Genomic DNA, 26,832 nt, shown 5'->3' on the forward strand with positions numbered 1-26,832 from the left:
AGGACCAGGGTGAGCAGGATAGGAGAGAGGTGCACCGCGGTATCTATGAGATCACTCTACCTGCCTTGGTTTCACAATGCCTGGGCAGGGTGTGGTCAGAAGCGGTGCACCCTGCCCGCCTCAGGGTCCAAAGCTGATTAAGACCACAAAGCCAAAGATGGAGAGAGAGAGAGGTCTGGCCTCTGCCCAACTCTATGATCCCAAATCCTTTCCCCAACGATTGACATCTGCTACTCATCATAGACAGCCATACGCTCACTGATAATAGAAATCAGAAGGTGACAGGCCAACTTGGGTTTCTGATTTTTTCTTTGCAAATGCATTCGTGGGCATAGTGTACATGCATTCATATGTGTATATAGGTTCACCCGTATATGCGTGAACTCGAGTGAGTGGAAGCCCAAAGTTGTTCATTCCTAAGATAGGCCCTGTCTTAGTTACTTTTAATTGTTATGACTAGACACCCTAACAATGTCAACTGCATGAGAAAGCATTTAATGTGGGGGCTCCACAGACTTAGAGTCCACGATCATAAATGCAGGGATCATGGCAGCAGACAGGCAAGCGAGTTGCTGGAGCAGTAGCTGAGCGCTGACATCTGATCCATAGGCAGGAGGTAGAGAGAGCTAACTGGGAACAGTGTCTTCTTTTGAATGCTCAAAGCCCACCCTCAATGACACACCTTCTCCAACAAGGATACGCCTCCTAATCCTTCCTTCCTGGTAACCAAACCTTTAAATATATGAGCCTATTGTGGGGGTAATTCTCTTTCAAAACAGCAAGGATCTCTAAATCAAACCAGAGCTGCTGAAGCAGGTGGTCTTGCAATTCAGTTTGCTCTGGGATCCTCTTTCTCTGAATTCCCAGACTTAGTTATGGGAAGGCTGCTGTGCCTGTATGGATTGTTGCATGCTTATTCCAGATCTCTTTGAGTTTCTTAATCATGGAGCCATCTTCTTGATCCTGGCTTCTGCTCTTTTGAAAGCAATGCCATACCAGATTAGAGGGAAGGAAGAAGGAGGTGGGGGTAAGGAGGTTTAATTTTCTCAAATCCCTTGTACTTTGTATTGCTACACATGCCTCTATCATTCTACCAATTCCCTTTTTAAAAAATATGTGCATAGGTGTTTTGTTTGTAAGTTTGTGCATCACATGCATGGCTGGTACACCCAGAGGCCAGAAGAGAGCATTAGACCTATGGAGCTGGAGTTACAGGAAGCTGTGAGCCACTATGTGGGTACTTGGAATTGAACTCTACTCCTTTGAAAGAATGATAAGTGCTCTTAACCACCAAGACATCTCTCACAGCCCACAGCCCTACCCGATTCCCTTGCAGAACAGGATTTTTCCCGTTCAAATATCAGTTCCACTCTCCTAGAAGCTTTCTCCATTTCTCATTACGTAGGAATTATACACGGATGTTTGTTGCCTTCTCTTTCTTGGTCTGTCTGCTCTGCTTTCTCCAGATTACAGCGAGGCTCCTGGGGTACATCATAGGCTGGTGCTTCCACTGTAAATACTAAGAGGCAGGCAGAGCACATTTTGGAACAAAGACTTCAATAACAGCTAGTAAGACTAGATTGGTATCTGGGTCTTTTAGACACATGCCTAGCATGTGTGGGGCTTGGGGATTCACCCCCAGCACTTTCAAACAAACCATTAGCAGCAATAAAAATTGATGAGTAGCAGGCAGCAGCGTGTTACGCTAGTCACTTTAAAGCGAAGGCTCCAATATGCAGATCTCAGATGTCAGTTGTTAAAGACAAATAGAAGCGCCTCTGTTTCCTTTAGGGGGTGTGATACAGGCAGTGCTAACATCAACGGAGGCAGTTCCGCTCAACTTTTTTTTTTAAGATTCATTTGTTTTTATTTTATGTGTAGGGGTGTTTTGTCTACATGTATGTCTATGGTCCATCTACAAGCAGTGCTCACAGAAGCCAGAGAGAGAGAGCAGCACATCCCTAGGCTGGAATTAAGGTGCTTTTATGATGTGCTGTGTGGCTGCTGCAAACAGAATCTGCTTCCTCTGGAAGAGAAGCCAGTACATTAACCCCTGATCATCTCTCAGCCTTCAGACATGCTTTTTGTTCTAAGCCAGGGTCTAACTGAATAGCCTTAAATGCCCTGGGATTCTCTATGTAGACTAGCCTGGCTTTATCTCAGAGAAATCCACCTGCTTTGTGTATCTCCAGGGTGCTGGGATTAAAGGCATGCCATGGCATTCACTGGACATTTTTAAATTCATCAAAAAATGTTTTCAAAGGTGAACAAACTGTTCTGTCTTTTCTGTCAGCGAGTTAAATAAGACAGAATTACATTTTTTAAAAATGTAAAGAAAACCTTTGGTAGAATTCAAGTTTCTCCACAGTATATCATTCTTGAGGTCAGTAAAGGGTTTTGTTTAGGCATTTCATACATGGCATACTTTTTTCTTACTCATCTTGCTGTGACGGTGAAGTTCCCACCACAAGGCAACCACTGGTTCCACCTCTGTACCTCTCTCATTTCTACTTTTATGTCTCATGTGTTCTATTACCCACTCTCTTCTCCCCTCCCTCTGAAGGTCCTCTCCTCTTTACCAACCCCTCCCCCCACACACACACGAGAACCAATTCTACATATGCGGAAGAAGCAGGCAATATTATTTTCAAACCGGGATTTATTTCGTATGACACAAGGATCTCCAGAGTTCAGCCCATGTTCCTGCAACAGTTGTGACTTTATTCTGATTTATGAATTCATAAAATTCATTATGTATTTTATCAATTGTTTTTTCTTCTTTTTCAATTTGTTACTGATACACAGCTACTCACTTGACAATACAATTGTCTTGAACGCATGAGGAACTTAAAAGAATAAACATTAAGAAAATAAGCAGCCCCATGAAAACCGGGCCATAGAACTAAATAGAAAATTCACAAAAGAAGAAACACATGTGCTCACCATCATTAGGCATCCTTTAAGCCATTGTGCAATGCTGATTTTTACAGAGACATGTTGTTTCAAGCATCTTATGTACTTTGACCACATTCCACCATCCCATAAATGGCTTTATGTATCTGTGAAGAATCCTTTCACTAATAAATGAAAGAAACAAACCGTGATAATGACTCTCAGTTTCTTTGCTGTTGGTCTCTCTTCTTAGTCATTTAAGAATTCATTATATACTGAAGATTATGACTGGCATGCCTTTAAACAATAGGTGTTCATGTATGCGTGGATGAACTTTAAGTGTTGGTGTGAATTGGAATGTACTAGAACCATTGCATTTGCCTCTGTCTTTTTTCCCTCGTAGCCAGTGTTAACTAGTAGAAAGGTCAAGTCTGAACTCCTTGCCTATGGAATGCTTCAGCTAATTTCAGAATCAGAGAGAGAGAGAGAGATATCTATGGCCAAATTTACAAAACTAAATATTTAAGGTTTTAACTTCCAAAGGCTTATGTTGATTTTTAAAAAGCCTCTAAGACCTGTTCTGTAGACCAGGATGGCCTCGAAATCATGGAGACCCACCTGTCTCTGCCTCTCAAGTGCTGGAATTAAAGGTGTGCGCCACCAATACCTGGCACAAATATAAAGCTTCTCCAGGAAGCTACATTGGAAATTCCAAAGAAATGGACAAATACTCTGACTCATTTCACATACCAAAATTACACCAACATGAAATTAATCAACTGATAATTAACCAGCAATGAGGCAGTAATAAGCACACCCCCATTCAAAAAAATAAGAGGGAGAAAAAAAATAAAAGAACAAGTTTCACCGAAGATTAATTCATCACAGGCTTCTGTCAGAACTTCAGAGACTAACTGATACTGAAGCTACTTAAAGCAATCCTTCCTATGAGAAGAAAGTGAGGCTTCCAGACTTTTAATGAAGCTAGTATACTGATGTGGTCATTTTTATTATTGTCATCATTTTTCCCTTTCACATGATATACCTCACTTACTAAGTGTGCTCTCATCCCTTATGCTCTATAATCCTGAATCCTAATCCTTTTCCATAACTCTATCTCTCTTTCTTTCTCTGCGTGTGTGTGTGTGTGTGTGTGTGTGTGTGTGTGTGTGTATTCCCTTCCCTATCCCTCTCTGTCTCTCACTCTAGTTCATTTCTATTCATTTTTTTGACCCACCAAGATTAACCAGGGTAATCTGTAAGACTGTGGGTTTGGTGTTATGATTTGGAGCTTGACACACTCAGCAGAAGTGACACAACTAAAGACAGTGATTCCCTTCTATTAAAGTCTATTCATAGTCACGGTTGGGAGGTAAAGGGTGTGGTCCTGTGAGCCTCTCCTGTTCCTAGACTGACCGTGTCTAGGACAGGTCTTGAGTGAGCTTAGTACAGGTGCTCTGATTTACTGATTACAACAGCTGTGTGGAGTTTAGAGCATGGCAGGTCATGGCTGTTGCCCATCTTCCACTCTTTATTTCCCTGTCCCTCTTCTTCCCCAATATCCCCAGAGCCTTAGATGGCACCTCGCAGCTGACTTGTTTAAGGCTGTGACCACATACATTATTTATTTTCTGTATCTAGAGAGGCAATGAGATTCTGCATTCACCGCTGCATTTTTTAAATTAAATTTTGTATGTTTTACCTACAAACACCTTTTAAATGATTTCTGGAAGACGAAGTTCCTTGGGGGTTAGCAAAAATGACAATGCCACCGTCTAGCAGTTAGAGCAGTACAGCCCAGGGTGAATTCGGCACTAGACTGTTAATGGGCTGACTGAACACTGACTCCTCAGACCCTATTTCCTTTCCAAATCCTGAGTTCCTGAGGTGCCTTCCCCCAGGTCAATATCACTAACAGTGTAATTCCAGATATTTAACTGGCAATAGTGGACTGTGAGGGAAGTGTAAAGATGTTTTCTTAGTGTCCCTTGGTTTGGGTAGTGGTGGAAATGATTATCCAGCTTCCCATGGGGAGCTCTCCAGAGTGAGTTACTGTCTTTAAAATTTAGGATACTTTATACAAGAAGTGTGTGCAGCTGGGTTTCACTTCTACTTTTAATAGTGCTAGTTGCACGGAGCATTTTCTCTTAATTCTTCATTTTCTTTGAATGAGACATCCAGCTACTCTACTTTGTCCTCAAACCCTGATAATCTGTCTTCTAACTGATTTTTTTTTTATTACTAGGCTATTGCATTTTCAGTTTCCTGTTTTATTTCACTTTGGATTGTTTTTGCTGTTTCTAACTATGTGTTGAATTCAGTGTTCGTGTCCTGCATTGTCTCCATTTCCTTCAAGCTCTGTTTTCCTGCCCACCAATCATTTTCTACTTATCCTCTTTCGAGCCCACCTCGGGGGCTTTATATGCTTTGACCTCCTTCAACATGACTCTTGTTTGTGTGTGTGTGTGTGTGCTGTACCTTGGATATCATTTAAACTGCTTTCCATAAGGGACACAGCTATAGGTTGAGAATCGAGTCAAAGGGCATTTTGCCTTAATTTCAATTTGTTCTGGGGATGGGACCTGAGCATCAGAATTTAGGGTGTTGATTGTCTTTTGCGGTGCGTTTTTTAGCCCGGGGGGGGCGGGGTTTTCAATCCTAAAATGAGAACTCAGGCGGGATAACTTTGTATCTTACGGGATCAGAACACAGAGTCAGACCCCGGGGTGCAGCGTCCTCTCGGATGCAGCTCTGGTCTAGGCTGCTGCAAGCGTGTGTGGGTCCAGGGCAGCCTGACAGCTGCAGCCCAGGGGAAGGCGGCGGGGACAGAGTGGGAGGGGGGGGCGTCGGGGCGGGGACACCTGTCAATCAGAGGAGACATGGTAAAAGAAAAAGAAAAAGAAACAAGCAAAAAAAAACCTTAGATGGGTCTGGAAAACTAATGAAGAACGATTAGGTGCCAGGCGTGAGCGGATTCGGAGGAATCACGTAACCGGAACCGGCGTCTAGTGGGCGGGGCCGGAGAGGAGCTCCGAGGCAGAGTGACAGGACAACCCGCCATTCACAGCGGGGCCTGGGGCAGCTCCGAGGTCCGCATTCCGGGTTCGGAGGAGGCTGGCGTCTCTAGGAGGCTCCGAGAACTCGGGAGCCACAGGTACCACGCGGGGCGGCCCGGGGAAGTCAGCCGCCAGCAGCAGCGCAGTGTGGCCGGAGCCGAGGCCCCGGGGACCCTGGAACCTCCCCCACCCGCGGCCCTGGCACCTCGTGGGTTAGAAGGGGCTGCGGGGCTGGGGCCTGCGGGAGCGGAGCTGGGGTGCGCTCGCAGGCGAACCTGCTCTTCGGATTCCGTCGCGGGAACCTTAGCCATTGTCGGGAAGCTCGCGATCCTGTGAACGGGGCGGGGGCTTGTCGCGCTTGTTTCATTTATCCTATGGCTGTCATAGGAATATTTTCGTGGCGTGACCTGGTAGAGCGTTTGCATTCTATGCTGTCTGCAGACACGGTTCTCTTCGCTGCTATCATTGCAGCAGCAGCTGCGAAGCTCCTCAGGCATGCTTTCCCTGGCAAGCAGAGAGCTCAGTAGCAGTCGCGTGAGGGACCCGTGCGGATTTGATCGAAATCAGAAACGACGCCGTGACAGGACAAGACAGGGCAGAGGTCCCTCCATCTTGTACTCTTGCCGAGGCCGTTTCCAGGGTGAACTAGAAATCTGATTTCCTTGATGGAGGGTCCCCATGGAAAACTAGCCAACTCAACTCCAGGAACCAGGGGTCGGATTGTCCTAGCTAACCTGCCTTGCTCAGCCTCTGTTCAAACTGCGTGTTTACGGAGAACATCCTCCTGCTAACCTTTTACCTTAGCCGTCCATGTGTGCCGGATCCGCCTCAGGCAGGTATAGCAGTCTATCTTAGCTTCTGCTAAAAAAAAAAAAAAAAAAAAAAAAATGCTTGCTTCAAAGTTGCTGATGCTGCATAACTTCCCTGCGGCTCCTAAGGAAGACTGCTGGACCGAGGCTCTGTTGTTCTTTTTGTTTGTTTGTTTTTGTTTTTCTTGGTCTTTTGAGACTGGGTTTCTCCGTATTGTTTTGGAGCCTGCCCTGGAACTCCCTCTGTAGACCAGGCTGGCCTCGAGCTCACAGAGATTCTCCTGCCTCTGCCTCCCGAGTGCTGGGATTAAAGGCCTGTGTTGTTCTTTTGTTGCCGCTCCTGGCAATGAAACAGGAACCATGAGTCAACAAACTCATTTGGAGTTTATTGGAGGAGGGAAACGAGGAGCACTTTTTGAATAATTATGCTCACTGACCTAGATCAGAAAAAAATGTCTCCATGGTTCAAGAAAAGCACTCTGTCCACGCACACGGGGCCAATCTGTTGTTTTTTCATTCCAGGATTTGATAGCACTCCGTGCTGTGACTGTGGACTCCTTTCTTGCTGCAGGAGTGGCAGCCTAGACCCTGCTCGCAGCGTTCCTCACAGAGATCTCCCGTCGAAGTACAACAGTCTGGTTTCCGTGGGTAAGAGTAGTTTTCTTGCAGCCTCCCTTTCCCCTGCTCAGGGTACCTTGAAAAACTCTGCATGTGTGTGAGCTGGGTGTTTAAATGGGTCTCACATCCCACAGAGTAAAGTGAAATCCTCAGAGGACGAGAGGCATTCTTTCCTGATGTTTTCTCTCTCCTTCATGTGTTTATCCTTTTGCAGGCGTCGGCCTTTTCCCTGTTTGGTCCATGGAAAGCTCCAGGTGCTTCCTGAAGACTCTCTTTCCATTAGGCAGGTCTCACACTGCTCAACCTGTGCTGCTCACCTGTCCAGACAATAAGCTCCGGATCCTGTAGAGAGAGAAGACTGTACCAAAGGAGCCGGGTATGTAAAGGGGCTGAGGAAGGCATGGGGAAGGGCTTGGGTGACAGTGGATATAGGACATGGCATTGACTTTTGCTACATTCTAATTCACCTGAGTTGATTCCAGAGAATTCTGCTGAGGACCATCTCAGGATTATCCTATTGCTCTCTATGACAGCCTCAAAGGAAAATATAAGTAAAATTTTATTTGGCTTTGCATGCGAGTGATGCTCACTGTATCTCTTTCATTCATGCCACTGATACTGCTTTCAGACCAGTAATAAAGGTTTTCATTACTATAATTTGATTATAATGTTTAGTGAGAACTATTGATGCGTCTTGGTCTTTCCTGTTCTCAGTTTTTGGAGCATTTTGAAGTTTTGTTTTCAGGTTCTTCAACGTAGGGTTAATTTCTCCGTTTCCTAAAATGATGCCAGCAGGATTTTTGATAAGATTTGCCTAATATCTCTGCACAAGCCGGGCGGTGGTGGCGCACGCCATTAATCCCAGCACTCGGGAGGCAGAGGCAGGCGGATCTCTGTGAGTTCGAGGCCAGGCTGGACCGATAGCTTCCGAAACAATACAGAGAAACCCTGTCTCATAAAACCAAAACAAACAAACAAAAAAAATATCAAACTCTGACTGCATTGTCTGTCCATTGATAGCCCTTGTCATCTGTTCATGTCAACTCTCCACTGTTTGCATTGCTATAATTTTAATACATTTTGAAGTCACCTCTGGATTTGGTCCTTTTCTCATAATTTTTGAAGTCTTTGTGGTTTCTCACATTTCTTCCATTTATATGAAAGATGCCTATATGGACTTGGCACAAATTACCTAGAGTACAAACTTTCTTTTATGTTTCTTCCTGTTTGAATGAGAACATGCCATCAGTGAGTCAGAATTCACATGTCTCTTCTGTATTCTTCTGTTTTTTTTTAATCTACTGTTGACTTCAGCATTAAAAGTTCTCTGAGAAGATTCTTTTTAAACATTGATCTTTACTGGGTTGGAAGACTTGTTCTATTTCTAAGACATGCTTATACTGGAGCATGTTGCTTGAAGTTGGAGAAGACTGGGCATCTTCTGCTCTTATGGGGATGAGTCTCTGGAGTCCTGCTAGGCGTGATTGGTTTCCTGAGCTGTTCATGGTCTTTCTCTCCCATGCCCTGGCTAATTTCTAACATCACTGAATGAAGAATGTTGAAACCTCCCTGCATCACTATCTTATTTGCTTCCTACAGTTCTGTCATTGATTGCTTTATGTATTTGGAAACTCTTTTGTGAAATGCATTCATATTGTTCACATAGCTTTCTGGAAAATGGACCATCATTTGTTAGGTTTTTTTTTTTTTCTGTTACCTACCATAATTATGACCAATCCTCATCACAGCATATCTTATTAAAACACTTCCTTCACTCTTAGCATTTTGTATCCTTATATTTGAAGTAAATCCTTTCATAGAAAAAAATATATATTCATGTACATATATATGTATATGTTTGATTTTAGAACATTTTATTTGTTCTTTTTTTTTTAAGCTACATCCTATTTTCATGTCCGGTTTGGGGAACAATATCCACATACATTTCAAGAAATCCCTGAAGGAAAATATAAACACAAATAATTGTGTTGATTTTTTTTTTTTTTTTGCCCTCTATTTCTTATGTGTCTTTCACAGTTCCTTTCTGGTTTGTTGATATTCTGCAGTACATTTCAGTTCTTTATAAACTTGAGTAGTGTCTTCTCTGGGTTCTCTCTTTGCTTGTTTGGCTGTCCAGGAAGCCGCACGCTGACTTGTCTGGTGGCCACAGTGATTTGGATTCCCACTGACACTGTGTCTCTGCTCTTCCTCCTGCGTTGTCTCCAGTGTTTGTTGTTGCTTAGGACCTTGGGTGTGCACACTGACTGTGTACATTTTGGCTGTTTTTTAAATTTTTTATTAATATAAATTATGTCTTAGAAACATGCATGCTTCACATGTCAATCCCAGCTCCCTCTCCAACACTTCCTCCCTTGTTCCTTCCCCAACCCTCCACCAGACCCCCACATCATTCCCCAGGGAGGGTGAGACCCTCCTTGGGGGGATCTCCAGAATCTGTCATTTCATCCAGGGCAAGAACTCTTCCCCATGTGTCCAGTCTGAGAGAGCATCCCTCCATGTGTAATGGGTTCCCAGAGTTCATTCGTACACCATGGTAAACATTGATCTACTACCCAAGGCCCCAGAGATCTCCGAGGCCCCCTCACTGATACTACATTCATGGAGTCTGGATCAGTCCCCTGTTGGCCTCTCAGCCATCTGTCTGGGGTTCAAGAGCTCCCTTTTAATTGCTTTAACAGAATCTCTTTTTTTCTCATTTATTGGTTACAATATTATTTACTTTGTTTTGTGTTTTTTTCATTCTTGACAATATATACACACAGATTATATGAAAAGTTTGCTAGCAAATTTCTCCATTCTGTAAGCTCTTTCTTTATACTTTTAATCATTACCATCTCCATACAAGATTTTAATTGCATGCCATCTTTCTTTTTTTGCCTCTTGCTCTTGTGTCCTGTTAATTTGCAGTGCCGTTCAGAATCTACATCCCTATGACTGTATGTGGACTTGTTTCCCCCTGCGCTACTCTGCAGGCTTCCCAGTTCACTGGAATTGTGAGTTTGAATTCATTTTCATTGCTTTATATGTGGGTGTTGACTTTTCCCAATACCAATGGGTGACGAGGCTGTCTATTCCATAGCGTGTGTTTTTGCCATTTTGGTGAGACTCGCCTGCTTGGCCTGGTTCTGTATCGGCTCCTCTTTTTGGCTTGTATGTTTCCTCCTTTGCAGTTGCCAAGGTGCTGTTCCTGCGTCTTTGCAGTGTCGTCTGAAATCACAGCGGGAATGACTGCAGCTCTGCCCTGTGTCTCTGTGTTTGCTGTATGCGCTCATGTTCTTAGTGTTTCCATGTAGGTGTGTAGGGTTCTCTTTACCGTATCTGCGAAGTCAATCATGGGGAGCTTGATTGACGTAGATTTCGAGTTAACCATATAAGTCTTTTAACACTGAGTTCTCTTTACCGTATCTGCGAAGTCAATCATGGGGAACTTGATTGACGTAGATTTCGAGTTAACCATATAAGTCTTTTAACACTGATAATTTTACAGTAATATGTCCTATTCCATGAGCAGGCAAGATTCTCCTATCTCGTGTGATTCTCAATTCCTTCAGTGAATTCAAGTTTTCATTTTAGAGGTCTTTTCTGCTTGGGTAGATTTTTTTCCTTTGTTTTCTTCCTTTTTTAAAAAAACAAACATGTTTTTGTTTACTATCTGATTTTAATTAAATAAATAGAACAATAACAAAGTATAAGCCTTTTGTAATTAGTTGGTTAGACAGATGAGAAAAAAGATCTGCCTCTAACTAGGCATTTGTATCTCCCTTAAATTCTATTGGTTTAAATTTTATTTTTTAATAAATACTGACAACTAATCACTGCATAGGTTTAATCACCTACCAATACCCCCTTGTCACCCTTCTGTCTCATCCATGGTTAGCCATATTTTCTTCCCAGTAACCATCCTCATGTATGATTTTGGGCAGGTTTAGGTCAGGTGTCCAGGCTATTGGGTGTTCATAATTCCAACTGCCATGTCATATTGCAAAAATTTTACATATGTCCCCTTCCTATCCTCCAGATCATACAATCTTTTTGCCTCCTCTTCTGTAATGTTCCCTGTGATTTAGATGTGGGAATATGGAATTCCCATTATAGCCTATGAAGTAAGCGTTTTGTTCTCTGAGGAGAGTTGCCAATTAAGTATTTGATGTTGTCATTCTACCCTGTGGATAGTGAGGGCTTTGGTAACATGATTAATATTAAAATTCCTCAAAACACTTGCTGGCATAGGCAGGGTCGCTATTAGTATTTAATTGTAATGTGCATTCTACAAAGGAAATGCATAGAGAGCTCTTTTACAAAGTCAGGTTCCAGAAGAGTCACAAGGGTATTTTCCTCAAGCAACCAGGGTTCTATCCCACACCTGGGATGTGCTCTGTAGCTCACTAGTTAGGGAGAGGCATTATGCACTAGAAACTTGGAATGCTGTATAAAATAATGTCTTTATCCTGCGAATGTTGTTCCTAGAGTACAGACTAGCACAAGCCTTCTTTACCTCCCATGCCAAAGTCTGATCATTTATCAGACCAAGCGCAAGCATGAAACTAAAAAATAAACTAAACATATTACGTTAACAGTTGTCAGTAGTCATTAATCTTTAAAAATGTAAACCTAAGTCTTTATTACTTTATGATTTGGTATCCTTAACATTTAGGGCAATTTTAAATTTGAAATTAAGAGGACTGTCTTATTAGGCAACAGGATATTCAGAAGGACCTGAGAAATGATCACTGAAAATCCTAAAGGAGCAAACACTTGGGTTTTCAGATGCAAGTATGCAAATATGTATTCAGCTGATACTGTAAATGAAGCAGAAAAATGTCTAATATCAAAACATCACAGTTTCATGGAAGAGGAACTTGCTGGAAAGCTCTAGGTTTTACTAAATTTTGTAGACAGTCTGATGTGATGGATTCTCAGGCTGTAGCAAAAATATGTTTAGGTGGCAACCTTCAAATAATCTAATTTTTATCTATTGCATTTCTGACTTAACCCCTTCTGGCTTCCAAGGGAAATTGAGAAACATGCAATTTATGTTAGAATTCCTTGGCTACCAAATATGTATTTGGTTTTTTGAGACAGGGTTTGTCTGTGTAACAGCCTTGACTGTCCTGGAACTCACTCTGTAGATGAGGCTGGCCTCAAACTCACAGAGATCTACCCGCCTCTGCCTCCCAAGTGCTGGTATTAATGGCATAAGCCACCACTGCCCAGTAAAATATTTTTCTTAGTTTAATTTTAATTTATTTCTGAGCCTATCTCAAGCATGTTTCCATAGTTATTTTTAATTTTTGTTATGTTGCACAAAAACAAAAATTGTTTTAAAAAATGAAGTTTTAGTAATAATAAATACAAAGGGATCTGGGTAGTGTTTGGGCTCTCAGTGCTTTAAATGAAAACATCTCCATTTTTGATGTTAAGGATGAGTAATTTGTTTCTTTTTATTTTGCCAATTTTGTGAGCACTGGATTGACGCATAATTTGACCAGGCAAGAGCAGGGAAAGTATCTGTAGTCTTCATAAAGGCAGCTTATTGATTGCACAAACCCTTTTTACCACCAGCAGCCACAGCTGGTCCTGGTTTCTCTATAAGCAGGATTTTCCTGCTTGTGTTTTCTAGAGACAGAGGTGTTAGCACTGCCGTGCTTTAATAGGATTGATTGGATTTGTTGTTGTATTTATCTGCCTTTCACTTAGTTTTGAAACATTTTTTCCATTTATTATATTTTTCTCATACAATATATGTTTATTACAGTGTCCCTCCCTCTGTTTCTCCCAGTCCTTCACCTCCTCCCGTCCTCTCCAAGATACACTCCTTTTCTGTCTCTCATTTAAGAGCAGGCTTCTGAGAGATAACAACCAAATTTGGCAAAATAAGATATAGTAAGATAAAACAAAAACAGTCACATTGAGACTGGAGAAAGCAACCCAACAGAAGGAAAAGAACCCCACGAGCAGGCACAAGAATCAGATACCTACTCATGCACACCCTCAGGAGTCCATAAAAATGCTAAGCTGAAAGCTATAGTATATACACAGAGGACCTAGTGCAGAATGTGTAGGCTCTGTGTTTGCTGCTTCAGTCTCTGTGACTTCGTATGAGCCTTGCTCGGTTGATTCAGAGGGCCTTGGTCTCCTGGTGTCCTCTATCCCTTTTGGCCTGTACCCTCTCCGCCTCATCTTCTTCATGGTTCCAGTAGTTCGGGGGGAGGGATTTGATGGGGACATCTCATTTCCTGCAGTGTGTTTCAAGAACGGTCTCTCTGTGTAATGTGTGGCTGTGGGACTCTATTTTTTGTCAGCTGTTAACAGGAGGAAGCATCTCTGATGATTTCTGTATAAGGCACTGATCTGTGAGTGTAGCAGATTATACTTAGGAGTCATTTTATGGTTTTTTGTCCTTTGTTTTTAGACCAGTGGTATTTGGTTTTACCCTAGGTCTGTGGGCTGTGGTCTGGATCTTAGTCACTCACTTGGACCCAGTGTTAGATATGGGTTCCATCTTGTGTAGTGGGTCTTTAGTCAAATTAGACTCCTAGAAATTGTGTGCCACCAATACCCTAGCATGTCTTCCAGGTAGGACCGCTTGTGGGTCGGATGCTTTGTAGCTGGTCTGATGTTTATGCTTCTCCTTTGGTAGCCTGCAGAGTGCCTTCCTTTACCAAAGACACTGGAATGTAGGGGTGAAGGCTCCATGTAGATTCCTACTTGACTTCTCCGTATTCAATGAGTGTGGGTGTTGTTCTTAGGAATGGGACACCACAGTCAATCTGGGAGAACAACACATTGTCTTAGCAGCAGTGTGGGTGGTTTGGGGATTTCCATGGGAAGCCCTTGGCCAACAGTTCAGTTTAATGCAACCCAGTTCTGGTACTGGAGAGTGGTTTGGTAAAAAGAGATGGCCAGATGGGATTTAGTCACCAACATCACTAGGATACCTCATTAATGGATCATTCATCTTCATATATTTTAGGGAGTTTCCACTGTACTAGGTTTCCATACCATCCTTCAAATGCCCCTTAATTCTGACTCCCAGTATTCCCTCTGTTAACCATATCTCTCTTCCACATCCCCACATGATCCTTCAATTGGTGTCTTGCCCTGTCCATAGTCCACCCATTAAATCTATTCTATTTTCCTCTCCCAGAAAGATCCCTGTGTCCCCCCTGTCCCTGCCTCTATGCCTAACTTCTCTGGGTTTATGGATTGTAGCTTGTTTATCATTTATTTAATGGCTAATATCCACATATAAGTGAATACATATGATATTTATCTTTCTGGACCTGGGCGATCTCAGGATGTTTTTTTTTTTTGAGTTCCATTCATAACCCTGCATATTTCATAATGTCATTTTTTTCAACATTTGAGTAATATTTCCTTGTGTATATGTACCACCTTTACATTATCTATTCTTCTGGTATGAGCCATCTAACTTGTTTCCAGTTTCTGGATATTATGAACAGAGCAGAAATGAACATGATTAAAAGCAAGTGTCCTTGTGGTAGGATGAAGTGCCATTTATTATATACATGATGGTGATATAGCTGGATCTTGAGGCCCATGGATTCCCAACTTTGTGAGGGACCTCCATACTGATTTTCATAGTGGCTGTACCAATTCACACTCCCACCAGCAGTGAAAGGGTGTTCCCCTTATTCCACATCCTTGTCAGCATGCGCTGTAATCTGTGTTGTTGGTCTCAGCCACTCTGACAGGGTTAAGATGGAATCTCAAAGTAGTTTTCATTTTCATGTCCCTGATGGCTAAGGACATAGAACATTTCTTTATTTCTTCAAGTCTTTCTCAGCCATTTGAGTTTCCTCTGTAGAATATTCTCTGTTTAGATCTGCACCCTCCTTTTTTTCCCACTTTTTTTTTCATTTAAATTAGAAACAAGCTTGCTTCACATGTAAATCCCGGCTCCCTCTCCCTCACCTCCTCCCCCGCCCCCACCTGACCCCCAAACCCAGACCCCAAGCCCACCTCCTCTCCCCAGGGGGGGTGAGGTCCTCCATGGGGGATCTCCAAAGTCTGTCATATCATCCCTGGCAGAGGCTAGGCCCTCCCCCATGTGTCTAGGCTGAGAGAGTATCCCTCCATGTGGAATGGGCTCCCAAAGTCCATTTGTACGCCAGGGATAAATACTGATCTACTACCTGAGGCCCCATAGGTTGCTGAGGCCTCCTCACAGACACCCATGCTCAGGGGGTCTGGATCAGTTCCATGCTAGCTTCTCAGTCACCAGTCTGGGATCTGTGAGCTTCCCCTTGTTCAGGTCAGCTGTCTCTGTGGTTTTACCAGCCTGGTCTTTATTCTTTTGCTCATCACTCCTCCTTTTTCTGCAGCTGGGTTTCAGGGGTTCCTGACTACCCATGATCTTGAGGCAATTATAAGACCTACAGTTATTTTCTCTCATCCCTCTAAATATATCCTTCCAAGCTTTCCTAACCATAAGAATGTTGATGATACCTCTGGTATCTTTTCCATTTGGGTGTTTTCTGAATGTTATGTAGCATTGTCTGTAACAGGATTGTATTAATTTTAACTTTTTCCTTTTTCCACCTTGATGTGAAATGTGAAGAAGAGTTTGGGTGTTTGTTCCTGAGACAGAAACTCCGAGAAGAGCAACAGGAAGAATGGATGATTCTTCTGTAAATGCACCCCAGGTCAGTGTCATGCCCACACTTTTTTGAAAGAAATTTTCTTGATGGTGTGGGTCCTCTGGTGTAGAAGCCACAGCAGCCCTGGAAACTCAGTGTGTTTATTATATGCAGATAAATAAGGAGGCAAGTTTACAGTCTTCAAGTAGTAAACATCCCAGGGAGAAAGCTGTTCATCGTGGGAAGAAAGCTGTGGTGGACATCTTCTCCACAACATGTCTACATTGACACTCAGATCTAAGGAAGGCTTTGCATTCCTCTGAGCTTTGACACTATCATTGGGCTGAGACATTGGTCCTTGACATGGCCAACTCACATGTCAACAATATAAAGCTACTCGGGGGATTTAACACATGGAAGGGTTCCTCCATGCTCCACATCGGAGACACTGGAATGACAGAGAAATGCCCCTCAGGGGAGTAACTGGAATTAAGCAGACATGGACATTGTTTCTGGCTGCTTCCTCTGTCTGTTTCTCCTAAGTCAAGTTTCACTCCATGAAGAGCTCGTATCTCCAGCCTTCCACATTCAACCCTGTAGGAAGACAGAGCCTGTGCACTGAAGATCAGGATCTCAGTCAAGCCTGGGAATGAGGGAGAGAGGTTCCGTCAGCCACTTACACACCTTGGCACCTTCCTCCTAATTCACCAGGAGATACAGGTGGTTGATTATCGAGGGCAGTCACTGTAGACAGACTTCCTTTCAATAAAGGAATGGTAAAAATTTACATTGAAATCCGTTCTGTGAGTTTATCTCTTTTTCTAAGTCTGGTCACAAGGTAAACTGTGTCTAGTCCTATCTCTAGAAGGCAGAGACCTGTGGCCTGACATTTACACATGAAGAGAATAGAAAGCAGCATAGGGCCCTGGATGCAGCCATTAAACTGACAAAGCTATACTAGCCTGGTCGTTAAACACGTGAGTTCTGAGAAGGAGAAATTTCACCTGAGCAGGCGAAAGTGATGAGCAAGCAGCTCCCAAACCTACTAAAAATACAGAGACTTACTATCTACCTAGATAGTTATCCTAAGGTCCTCTGTGGTTGTTGGAGGCAGAGGTTTCAGGGCAGCATCAGTCTGTAACTTCCAGGTTCAGAAGATCTGACAGACTTTCCTATGCAGTAGGAACTTGGCAGGGGAGGAGGGGACACGGCCTTGTCTAGGCAAAGCAGGGCAGTTGATTGCCCAAATGTCCCTTATTGTCCATGGTCTGAGCAGAGTCTTGGCAGCAGTTTTTTTGCCCCAGTGACTGGAATTGCCACATTTGAAGCAAGCCCCAGGATAGAGGTCCCCATCCATCTTCTTTGGAAGAGATAGGGGAGTGGCCAGGATCTGGTACGTCTCTCTATCCTGAAAAGCTTTTTTATTACACATTTTAAATGCCATATTCTGCAAAGCTCTGAAGCGTTTGAGGACCTTCTACATACTAGGTATATCTGAATAGACAGACTTTGCTTACTTCTAGTTATTTGTTTTAAGCTTAATGTTGAAAACATACGCAGGGGACCAAGTAAGGCTCATCCATGTAATTAAATATATTGGTACTTAACATGACTATAATGAAAGAATTCGATTATTTATAAGGTAACTGACTATTTGTTAACTTGGGTTCCTTAACAATCTACAATAAGTTAGCACCTATATAAGACTAGGACTTTACATTCTATTTCTGTTTAAGGTGACTGACCACTAACTTTCATTTCTTAATTATCCTCAACAGCTTTTATAAAACTAGGACTTTATGTTCCATTCCTGTGAGGTTTAGCCTTTAAAATAATGACTTTGAGCCGGGCGGTGGTGGCGCACGCCTTTAATCCCAGCACTCGGGAGGCAGAGGCAGGCGGATCTCTGTGAGTTCGAGGCCGGGCTGGACCGATAGCCTCCTAAACAATACAGAGAAACCCTGTCTCGTAAAAACCAAAAAAAAAAAAAAAAAAAAAAAGACTTTGAATTGATATTCTTCTAGTGTCAAAATCAAACTTTTCCATCATACATAATGGTTATCTAAAACAGCTGTTCTGTGGTGAAAACAGAACAGGTTTATTCCAAGCTGCTAAGGCGGCCTCCTGAGAAGGCAAGGAAATGTGAAAGGGAAAGATCCCCAGGGCCAAAGGGGAAGACTAGTACTGGGCCTGTGAGCTAGGGAGGGAGGGGCCGGTAAGCAGGGACTGAGGGAGCCCAGAGGCCAGCGCTGCCCTTGAAAAGCCCTGGGGCCCCTGCCCAAATGCCCAGCCTTGGGAAAAGAACCCTCTCGGAGGGTTATAGAATATATGTCCTATTTGTCAAATATATTTATCAAACGCACGTTGCCATTTATCTAAATTCTCTAGAAGCTTGAAGTGAACACTACCAGACATAAGTGCTTAGGTATATTATCTCTAAGTCAGCTTTTGCTACTCTGAGTAGATCTTTGTAACCTTAAATTTTTATCACCCTATAGAGTATATTCTAAACTAGAGTTGAGTCACATATACAGTATGGTGTGCCAAATATAACCTTACATTTCTACCATCATATAAGGACTATACCAATCCATACTATTTGATCCTTAGTTTAAAAAGAGGTACCATGATCAGAGATCTCATTAGGACTAAGAAGTTTTATACGATATGTACTCTTTAACCTTTGTAAAAGATGGTTGCCAGCCATGTGGCCACCTACATCATAATGAGGTTCCAGATGGAGGAGAGCCACGTGGTTGCTATTTAAAACACGTTTTCCTAAACCCTAGGTGAATGTAAGTTACATGGACATATATGCACAGGGTTGAAGCCAAGTCATATATATATATACACACAGTTAAATCCAGCTTACTTTTATACATATATAGAGTTAAATCCAAATCACATACATGTACACACACATACATATCTTAAACAGGAGCTGAATCAGATGAATATACCCATGTGTAGAATTTTAATTATAAGCCTTTTGTTATGTTTAAAGCCAAATTTTGTTTAAAAAAACATATCCCATGTATAATTTACAAATCCTGAGGTCAATATTAGAGCATAATCTTAAGATGTCGTTATTTTTGTGATAGCAGAGTCCAAAGACATTGTAGAGATAAACGATGTTTAGGAGTGGGGAAGTAGAGCCTTAGAGGAAAGGGACTTTGGAAGTGTAGCAGAGCATGTTCAGGTATAACATATAAGGGTCCCTTTGTCTGTGGCAATAGCAGTTGTTGACGATTTGTGAAAATTCGGAAGGCAAATTTGTCAATTTTGACCATTGTTTGTACTGAGACCAAGATAGTCACAGACACTCTGCAAGTGTGGTCCTCTGAGTTCCAAGAGGGAGTTGAACGAGCGGCAGGATTGCAGGCAGAAGCTGAGATAACACAGTGGGTCTGCAGTCTGGCTGCTGGGTGAGAGAAAGCCAGGAAGGAGCAGAAGGAAGGGGAGCACATGGACCAGCATTCCACAGGAGCCACGTGGAGAATACAGTGACTGGAGCTTGAGCTGTGCATCCCCCCGGGCTGCTGGGAGGTGGGAGAAAGCAGAAGAAATGTCCACGTGGGTGTAGCAGACTGCATGAGCTATACAGGCACATGTGTCCACGTGGAAAGTAATGCAGGAAGAATCAGACTCTTAAAATTTGGAATGGGATTCACGCACGGACAAATAGTCCATACATACCTTACTGAGGATTAGATCACCAGATACTGCAGGGGTGAGGTGGTGAGTGCTTAGCAAGATGAAGCTGGACTCTGTCTCTGACTCTCACATTGCAAACAAACATACAAACCGAACATTACAAAGTTGAGAGAGGGAGAGCAGACAGAAACAGGCATGTCCTTGAGCAAAGAAAAGGGAAGAATATGGAGAATTCTTTCTCAGTTCCCCGACCACCTGGTCCAAGGTATCCTGAAGCCACATTTGGTTTGAAAGGAGTCAGATGGTCTCCAGAAGACTTCCCAATGGGAGTGAGGTGTATGACACGGTTCCCAAGGATGATGCAGAGAGAAGTCCAAAACTTGAGTGCCTAAGGCATCCCAAGGTCTCCAAGGAGGATGGAACAGAGCAGGCACAAGCTGTCAGTACATCATCACGCAAGAACAGGGCAGGGCACTGAGCCCAAGAGAGGCAGAGTTGCCTGTTACCAGGACTTGAAGAAAAGTGAGTTGGTGGGGACTGTGTTCAAGAAATAAAGCCTCAAATCCAGGCAATGGCCACAGGCAGGAACCCAAGCAGAGACCCAATTGCCAGTTTTGAATGGCAGGCAAAGCCGTTGGTAAACAGAAAAGCAGATCTGTTGCAGGTAGAAGAGAGCAGATTTGTTGTGGGTAGAACGGGACAGGTAGGATTAGCCTGTTACGTCTTGGCACCATTGAAAGGATCAAAATGAAAGGAGAAGTGGGTACCTTTCAGCAGCCCTACCCATGTATGCCACTAAGCAAACATGCCACATACAACAGTTAGTTCATGAGGTTTATTGGGAGACAGGCAAAACAAAAGAGTGAAAGGCCATGTTGCAGTAAGGACAGCAAGAGGTGACAGAGGAAAGAGGAGGCAGGAGACAAGAGACAAGACTGAAAAATCTTTTTTCATTGGAATCATGCACCCCTTAAATTCCCTGTCTCTGGTAAAGTGTTGATTTCCTATGATTGTTTTTCTTCCTTGCCTTTTCTGATAATTAAGACTGACCTCTTAAATTTTGTCACCTATGCCTTGTTTCATTGTATCCTACCACGATTGTTACTCTGAGGACATACATTTTTCGTGCACTTAGGACGAAATTCCATTGTAATGATCGTTAAAGAAGTATATTGATGCCCAGTACCTACAGAGGGTGGACTTGTGTCCTTATATATTAAAGTGAGGAAGGAAGATCTCATGTGCCACATAGGTTGTATTTCAGGGATGATAAGGTTTCTAGAACCATCTTATGAAGGTATCCCTAGAAATACATGGAACTTTTGACTTACATCGCTGGGCAATTTAAGGAAAAACAGAACTAGAAGAGACTCAGAGTCTTGAATCCTACTAGTAAATATTTCAGGCCCCTAGAGAACACAGATGAAGGAATGCATATATGGTGTGCTTTTGCCATAATACTGAAGGTGACTTGATCTGTTGCGGGTTCGGGGCACTGGCAGTGGGACCAGGACCTATCCTGGGTGCATGAACTGGCCTTTGGAGCCCTTACCCTATAGTAGGATACCTTGCTCAGCCTTGATACTGGGAGAGGGGCTTGATCCTGCCTCAACGTCATATGCCAGACTTCGATGACTCACCACCGAAGGCCTTACCTCCTCTGAGGAGTGGGTGGGGGCAGGGAGGATAGGAGTAGGGAATGGAGAGGGAACTTGGGTTAGTATATAAAATGAAAACAAATTTTTAAATAAAAACACACTCAAAAACACAAATATCAACACAATTTTCAATAAGGTATACTCCTGCATCTAGACGTCCAATGTGTATCTCATATGCCCTCGGAGTTTGCTGATTATAATTCTACTGTCATCCCTTTTTCTTAGAAATAGAAAATATAACATAAGAGTATGAGGATTCCAGACTGTATCGTTTATTAAAATTAACTTTCACTTCTACTTTATTTGCCTGAATGTTTGCATGAGTAATATGTATTCATCTCTCCTATAGAGATCATAAAAGGTCATTAGATCTGATGGCACTGAAATTATAATCTACTGTATGTGGGTGCTGGAGACCGAACTTGGGTCCTCCAGAAGAACTACCAGTGCTCTTAACTTCTGAACCATCTCTTCAGCATCGTTAGAAAACTTTTGTCTTTGACACCTCATCTATATCATGACAGTATCTCTAATTCCTTAGGTCTCTTACCTAAGAAACCATTTTGTCCAGCAGCACATGGTAATTGGGTAATTTTCCATTGCAGGGTCTGCTGACATTCAGCAATGTGTCTGTGGACTTTTCCCAGGAAGAGTGGGAATGTCTAGACTCTTCTCAAAGGGCTTTGTACATGGACGTAATGTGGGAGAATTACAGCAATCTAGTTTTTGTAGGTAAGAATGCATTTCTTGTACAATTCCTCCCTCCTCCTTTGTATTTATCTACTTTGTCATTGTGTAAACTTCTCTGACCTATCTTGGGATGACCAGATAAAACATTTTTCAGTCTTCTCAGCAAAAACAACCAATGCTTTATACTGTACAATATCTCCAATGCTCTCATACATTTTTTAAATTCTAACTAAAGTGTTCAAAGAAAATTGAATATCCAAAGCAAGGAAGTACATTGCAGTGCAACACTTGCTTGTTGGGATATTTCAATTTTATTCTTGGATTAAACTAGTCACCTATTTCTGATTTTTAAAAATGGGGAGGTTTTCAAATAGAGAAAGCTGTTGGTGGTGTGCATGTGATTGGTTTCGCCCTTTTTAAAAAATTTTTTGAAGCCGGGCGGTGGTGGCACACGCCTTTAATCCCAGCACTCGGGAGGCAGAGACAGGCGGATCTCTGTGAGTTCGAGGCTGGGCTGGACCGACAGCCTCCAAAACAATACAGAGAAACCCTCGAGGTCGGGCTGGACCGACAGCCTCCAAAACAAAACAGGGTCTTGTAAAACCAAAAAAAAATTTTTTTGAAATACAATCTCTAGTCCTGGCACAGCATGGTTTTAATCTTATTACTAGGGAGGATGAAGCAAGTAGGTCTGATGAGTTCCAGGCCAGCCTGTGTTACATAGTGAGTTCCAGGGAATGAAGGCTACACAGTGTAATTCTCTCAAAAATACAAACAGCGAAAAGGGAGAGAGGAGCATTCTCCATGTGATTGTTAAGAGAGCTCCTCTCTCAAAGTACATTATTGCTGCATCACCTGTTTGTTCAACCTTCAGCAAGGTATGCAGATTAGGTAAGAATGTGGTCCTTCTGGTTTGTTGGATGGAAATCAGAGTGGAGGTTCTTTTGAGCATCCATTTAATGATAGTGAAACACAAAAGGCCTCCAGTGAGAGTTCTAATCCTAAGAATTGCTAATTTGTTTGTCTTAGAGAACTTCAGAATGCATCAGTTATTGAATCTGTTTCATCAAGCATCAATCCTTATTGTCCCTAACTGTGCTAATTTTCCAGAGAACCATTGCATATGTGGTAAATATGAGAAGGTCTTGGATCAAGGCTCAAAGCATACTGTCCATCAGCATGTGAATACCCAAGAGATGTGTGACAAATGGTATGAGCTTGACAAAACGATTCATGAATCCTCCCAAGATATGCCTTATAACGTAAGTGGTACTACAGAAAATTGCAAGGACTACAGAAGTGGTAACCATAGGGATGCCTCTATTGAATCATCAAACGCAAGGTTTGGGAACACTGCGGAAGAACAATACAGACATCAAGATTATGGGGAGTGTTTAAATATGTGCCCTATTATTAACCAATATCAACGAATCCAAACTGCGAAGAAAGAACACAAAATTACAGAGTATGATGAATTTTTTGACTATAACCATGAACTAAAGGTGCAACAAATCCATAGTGGAGAAAAACCATACCAATGCAGGAAATGTGGAAAATATTTCAGGACCTATTTCAGCCTCAGTAGACATCAGAGAACTCACCCTGGAGATAAACGCTATAAATTTACAGACTGTAGTAACTCCTTTCTCTATTTGTCACACCACAAAGTACATTACAACATCCATTATGGAGAAAAATCCTACAAATGTACAGAATGTGGCAAGTGCTTTTATTATACATTGGGCTTTAAAAGACGTTACAGAATTCACACTGGAGAGGAGACTTACAAATGTAATGATTGTAGAAAACCGTTTATCTGCTGCTTAGGTCTTAGAAAATATCAGAATATTGGTGGAGGAGGAAGACCTTATGAATGTAAACAATGTAGTAAGTCCTTCTATACATTGTCACACCTTGAATACCATTACAGGACTCACAGAGGAAAGAAAATTTATAGATGCAATGAATGTGGTAAATCCCTTTCCACCTCCTCAGGTCTGCAAAGACATAGAAGAATTCATACAGGCGAAAAGGCTTACATATGTGATGAGTGTGACAAGTGCTTTATCCAGAAGTCCCAACTTAAAACACATCAAAAAATTCACACAGGAGAGAAGACTTACAAATGTAGTGAGTGTGAGAAATGTTTTTCTGTTGGTGCATCCCTTAGAATACATCAGAGAATTCACACAGGAGAGAAACCTTACAAATGCAGTGAGTGTCACAAATGCTTTATCCAGCAAGCCCACCTTAGAAGACATCAGAAAACTCATACAGGGGAGAAACCTTACAAATGTAGCGAGTGTGAGAAATCCTTTACTGTTGGCTCAGATCTTAGAATGCATCAGAAAATTCATACAGGAGAGAAACCTTACAAATGTACTGAGTGTGACAAATGCTTTATCCAGAAAGCCAAGCTTAAAAAACACCAGAGAATCCATACGGGAGAGAAACCTTTCAAATGTGGTGAATGTGAGAAATCCTTTACTGTTGGCTCAGATCTTAGAACACATCAGAAAATTCACACTGGAGAGAAGCCTTACAAATGCACTGAGTGTGACAAGTGCTTTATCCGGAAAGCCAACCTTGGAAGACACCAGAGAATCCACACAGGAGAGAAACCTTACAAATGTAGTGAATGTGAGAAATGCTTCATCCAGAAAGCCAATCTTAGAACTCATCAGAGAATCCACACAGGGGAGAAACCTTACACATGTAATGAATGTGGGAAATCTTTCACCGTTGGCTCAGATCTTAGGAAGCATCAGAAATGTCACACTGGAGAAAAACCTTACAAATGCACCGAATGTGACAAATGTTTCATCCGGAAAGCCCACCTTAGAAGACACCAGAGAATCCACACGGGAGAGAAACCTTACAAATGTAGCGAGTGTGGGAAATGCTTCATCCAGAAAGCAAATCTTAGAACTCATCAGAAAGTCCATACAGGAGAGAAACCTTACAAATGTAGTTACTGTGAGAAATGCTTTATCCAGAAGGACCATCTTAGAACACATCAGAGACTTCATACAGGCGAGAAGCCTTACAAGTGTAGTGAGTGTGATAAATCTTTTGCTGGTGGCTCAGTTCTTAGAAAACATCAGAAAATTCATACTGGAAGAAACCTTACCGATACAGTAAATTTGACTAATTCCTTATCCAGAAAGCCAACCTTAGAACTCATCAAGGAATTGATACAGGAGAGAAACCTTATAAATGCAATGTATATGGCAAACTCTTTACCTGTCTCTCAGGTCTAAGAAAACATCAGAAAATACATACTAAAGAAAAAACTTTCCATTGAAAGTCATATGGCATATGCTTTATCCAAACTCTGCCCTTATGAGCCATTACAGCATCCACACTGGGGAATCAATATGTACATGAGAAATGTGTGAAAGCCTCTGAATAATGTTCGAATCTTAGAAAACAAAATCCATACTTTATACTGAGGAAAAATTCTGCAAATGTGATATTGCAGGAAAATTTTCATTAAAACATTTTGCTTTCTCACCTTCAAATAATTCATTATGAATACAAAATGGAGAAACCTGAAGAATGTGCTGTTGTTTGGCAGTTTTCTGGAGCCTGAAACATTTCATCTTGTAGGGAAGCTGATTAAGACAGTAAATAAATCAATAAAATAGCTTCGTGAAGTCCCTGAAACTGTCAGGAATCACTGTGTTTAATTCTGTTGAAGAAGCCTAAACCAGTCTTTCTGTTTAGAAGAGGCTTTGATGAATTGAGCCAGTAAGATACAATGCCCTTTGACATAAAGGTATGCCTGCAGGTGTGTAGTATTCGCTGGATGTCCAATGTTCATAAGCTGTATTTCATGCTGGCTTGGCATTTCATGATGACAACTGTCTTTCACTTTTGTCCCTGTAAGCAACTCCATTCCCATTATTTGTGCAAGTAACCCCAATAAAGGCTGTTGGTTCAACACGATGTATTTCGGGGGTAAGCATACTTGATTCTCTTGTCCATTTCCATTTTGAGTGAGTGTATATAAATGTTGTCAGGAAAATTCTCTCATACAACATGTGCTGAACCCATTAATTGTTCCTCCAAACTTGTATACCAGAAAAGCAACATTAGCGAGAAAGCATTTGGGTCAACTAAGGTAGGGAAGATTGCTTGTGCTTACTGCTCAAGGCATGCACTCTGGTAGCACATGATGTCATTGAAAGGGCTCAACACAGAATGTCAAGGCTTAGGTAGCCTAAGAAGGAAGGCAACTCTTCCCCCTTGCATTCATGGAAGAGAGTGAGAGGTCTGCAGTGGGACATATTTTCTATGGGTACAAGCATGTGTTATGGAAAGACATCATCCAAACTAGGCTATGTCTGTGCGTGGTCACTAATTCATGCTTAGACTCCATAATTTAGTCAAACTCCAGTGACCCTCAGAACACTGATGTCCATGGCTAAAAACTGAACACTGTTTTGCTATCCTTGAATCCTGTTGTATATTAGAAATTCCTTTCTCCAAGCCTCAACAAATGAATCAAATTCTTTTTGTTAAATCTTTTATACAGTGCTAATATGCAGACATCAGAAAATGCAATAAATAAAACTAAAGAAAATGATTTAGTAAAGGCAAATATTTGCTTAATCTCATGTGTGAGTGCATCCATACAAATATTAAGGGACTATGAAGCTTTAGAGATGACCTGTGAGGGAGAAAATATGCACATGCTCATACACAGCTTAGAAATCTCCAAAGGTGTGCTGGGAGATCATTTTGAAGTACTGAAAACGTGAAGTATTTAGTCCAGTTTCAAAGTACTATATTAGAGTATTGATACTAAAAACAGCAAGACTGAAAAGTTTTA

At 42.1% G+C, this 26,832-nt stretch overlaps 1 protein-coding gene across 5 annotated transcripts; it reads left to right on the forward strand.

Annotated features, from left to right (window-relative positions):
• Positions 1-5,942: 5,942 nt before the first annotated feature.
• LOC101835914 (zinc finger protein 420) lies at positions 5,943-25,946 on the forward strand. Of its 5 annotated transcripts, XM_040734120.1 has the most exons (7): positions 6,056-6,784; positions 7,280-7,405; positions 7,590-7,751; positions 10,304-10,389; positions 15,978-16,062; positions 21,914-22,040; positions 23,109-25,946. In XM_040734120.1, exons 5-7 carry the CDS (start codon positions 16,033-16,035, stop codon positions 25,256-25,258), a joined length of 2,307 nt encoding a protein of 768 aa, XP_040590054.1. In that variant the 5' UTR covers positions 6,056-6,784; positions 7,280-7,405; positions 7,590-7,751; positions 10,304-10,389; positions 15,978-16,032; the 3' UTR covers positions 25,259-25,946. The 5 variants fall into 5 exon arrangements, with proteins under 5 accessions (XP_040590052.1, XP_040590054.1, XP_040590055.1 ...); XM_040734118.1 differs by lacking the exons at positions 6,056-6,784; positions 10,304-10,389 and adding an exon at positions 5,943-6,046; XM_040734121.1 differs by lacking the exon at positions 21,914-22,040.
• Positions 25,947-26,832: the final 886 nt, after the last annotated feature.

This window comes from Mesocricetus auratus, unplaced genomic scaffold (genome assembly GCF_017639785.1).
Source record: "Mesocricetus auratus isolate SY011 unplaced genomic scaffold, BCM_Maur_2.0 Super-Scaffold_100037, whole genome shotgun sequence".
Classification (NCBI taxonomy): Eukaryota; Metazoa; Chordata; class Mammalia; order Rodentia; family Cricetidae; genus Mesocricetus; species Mesocricetus auratus.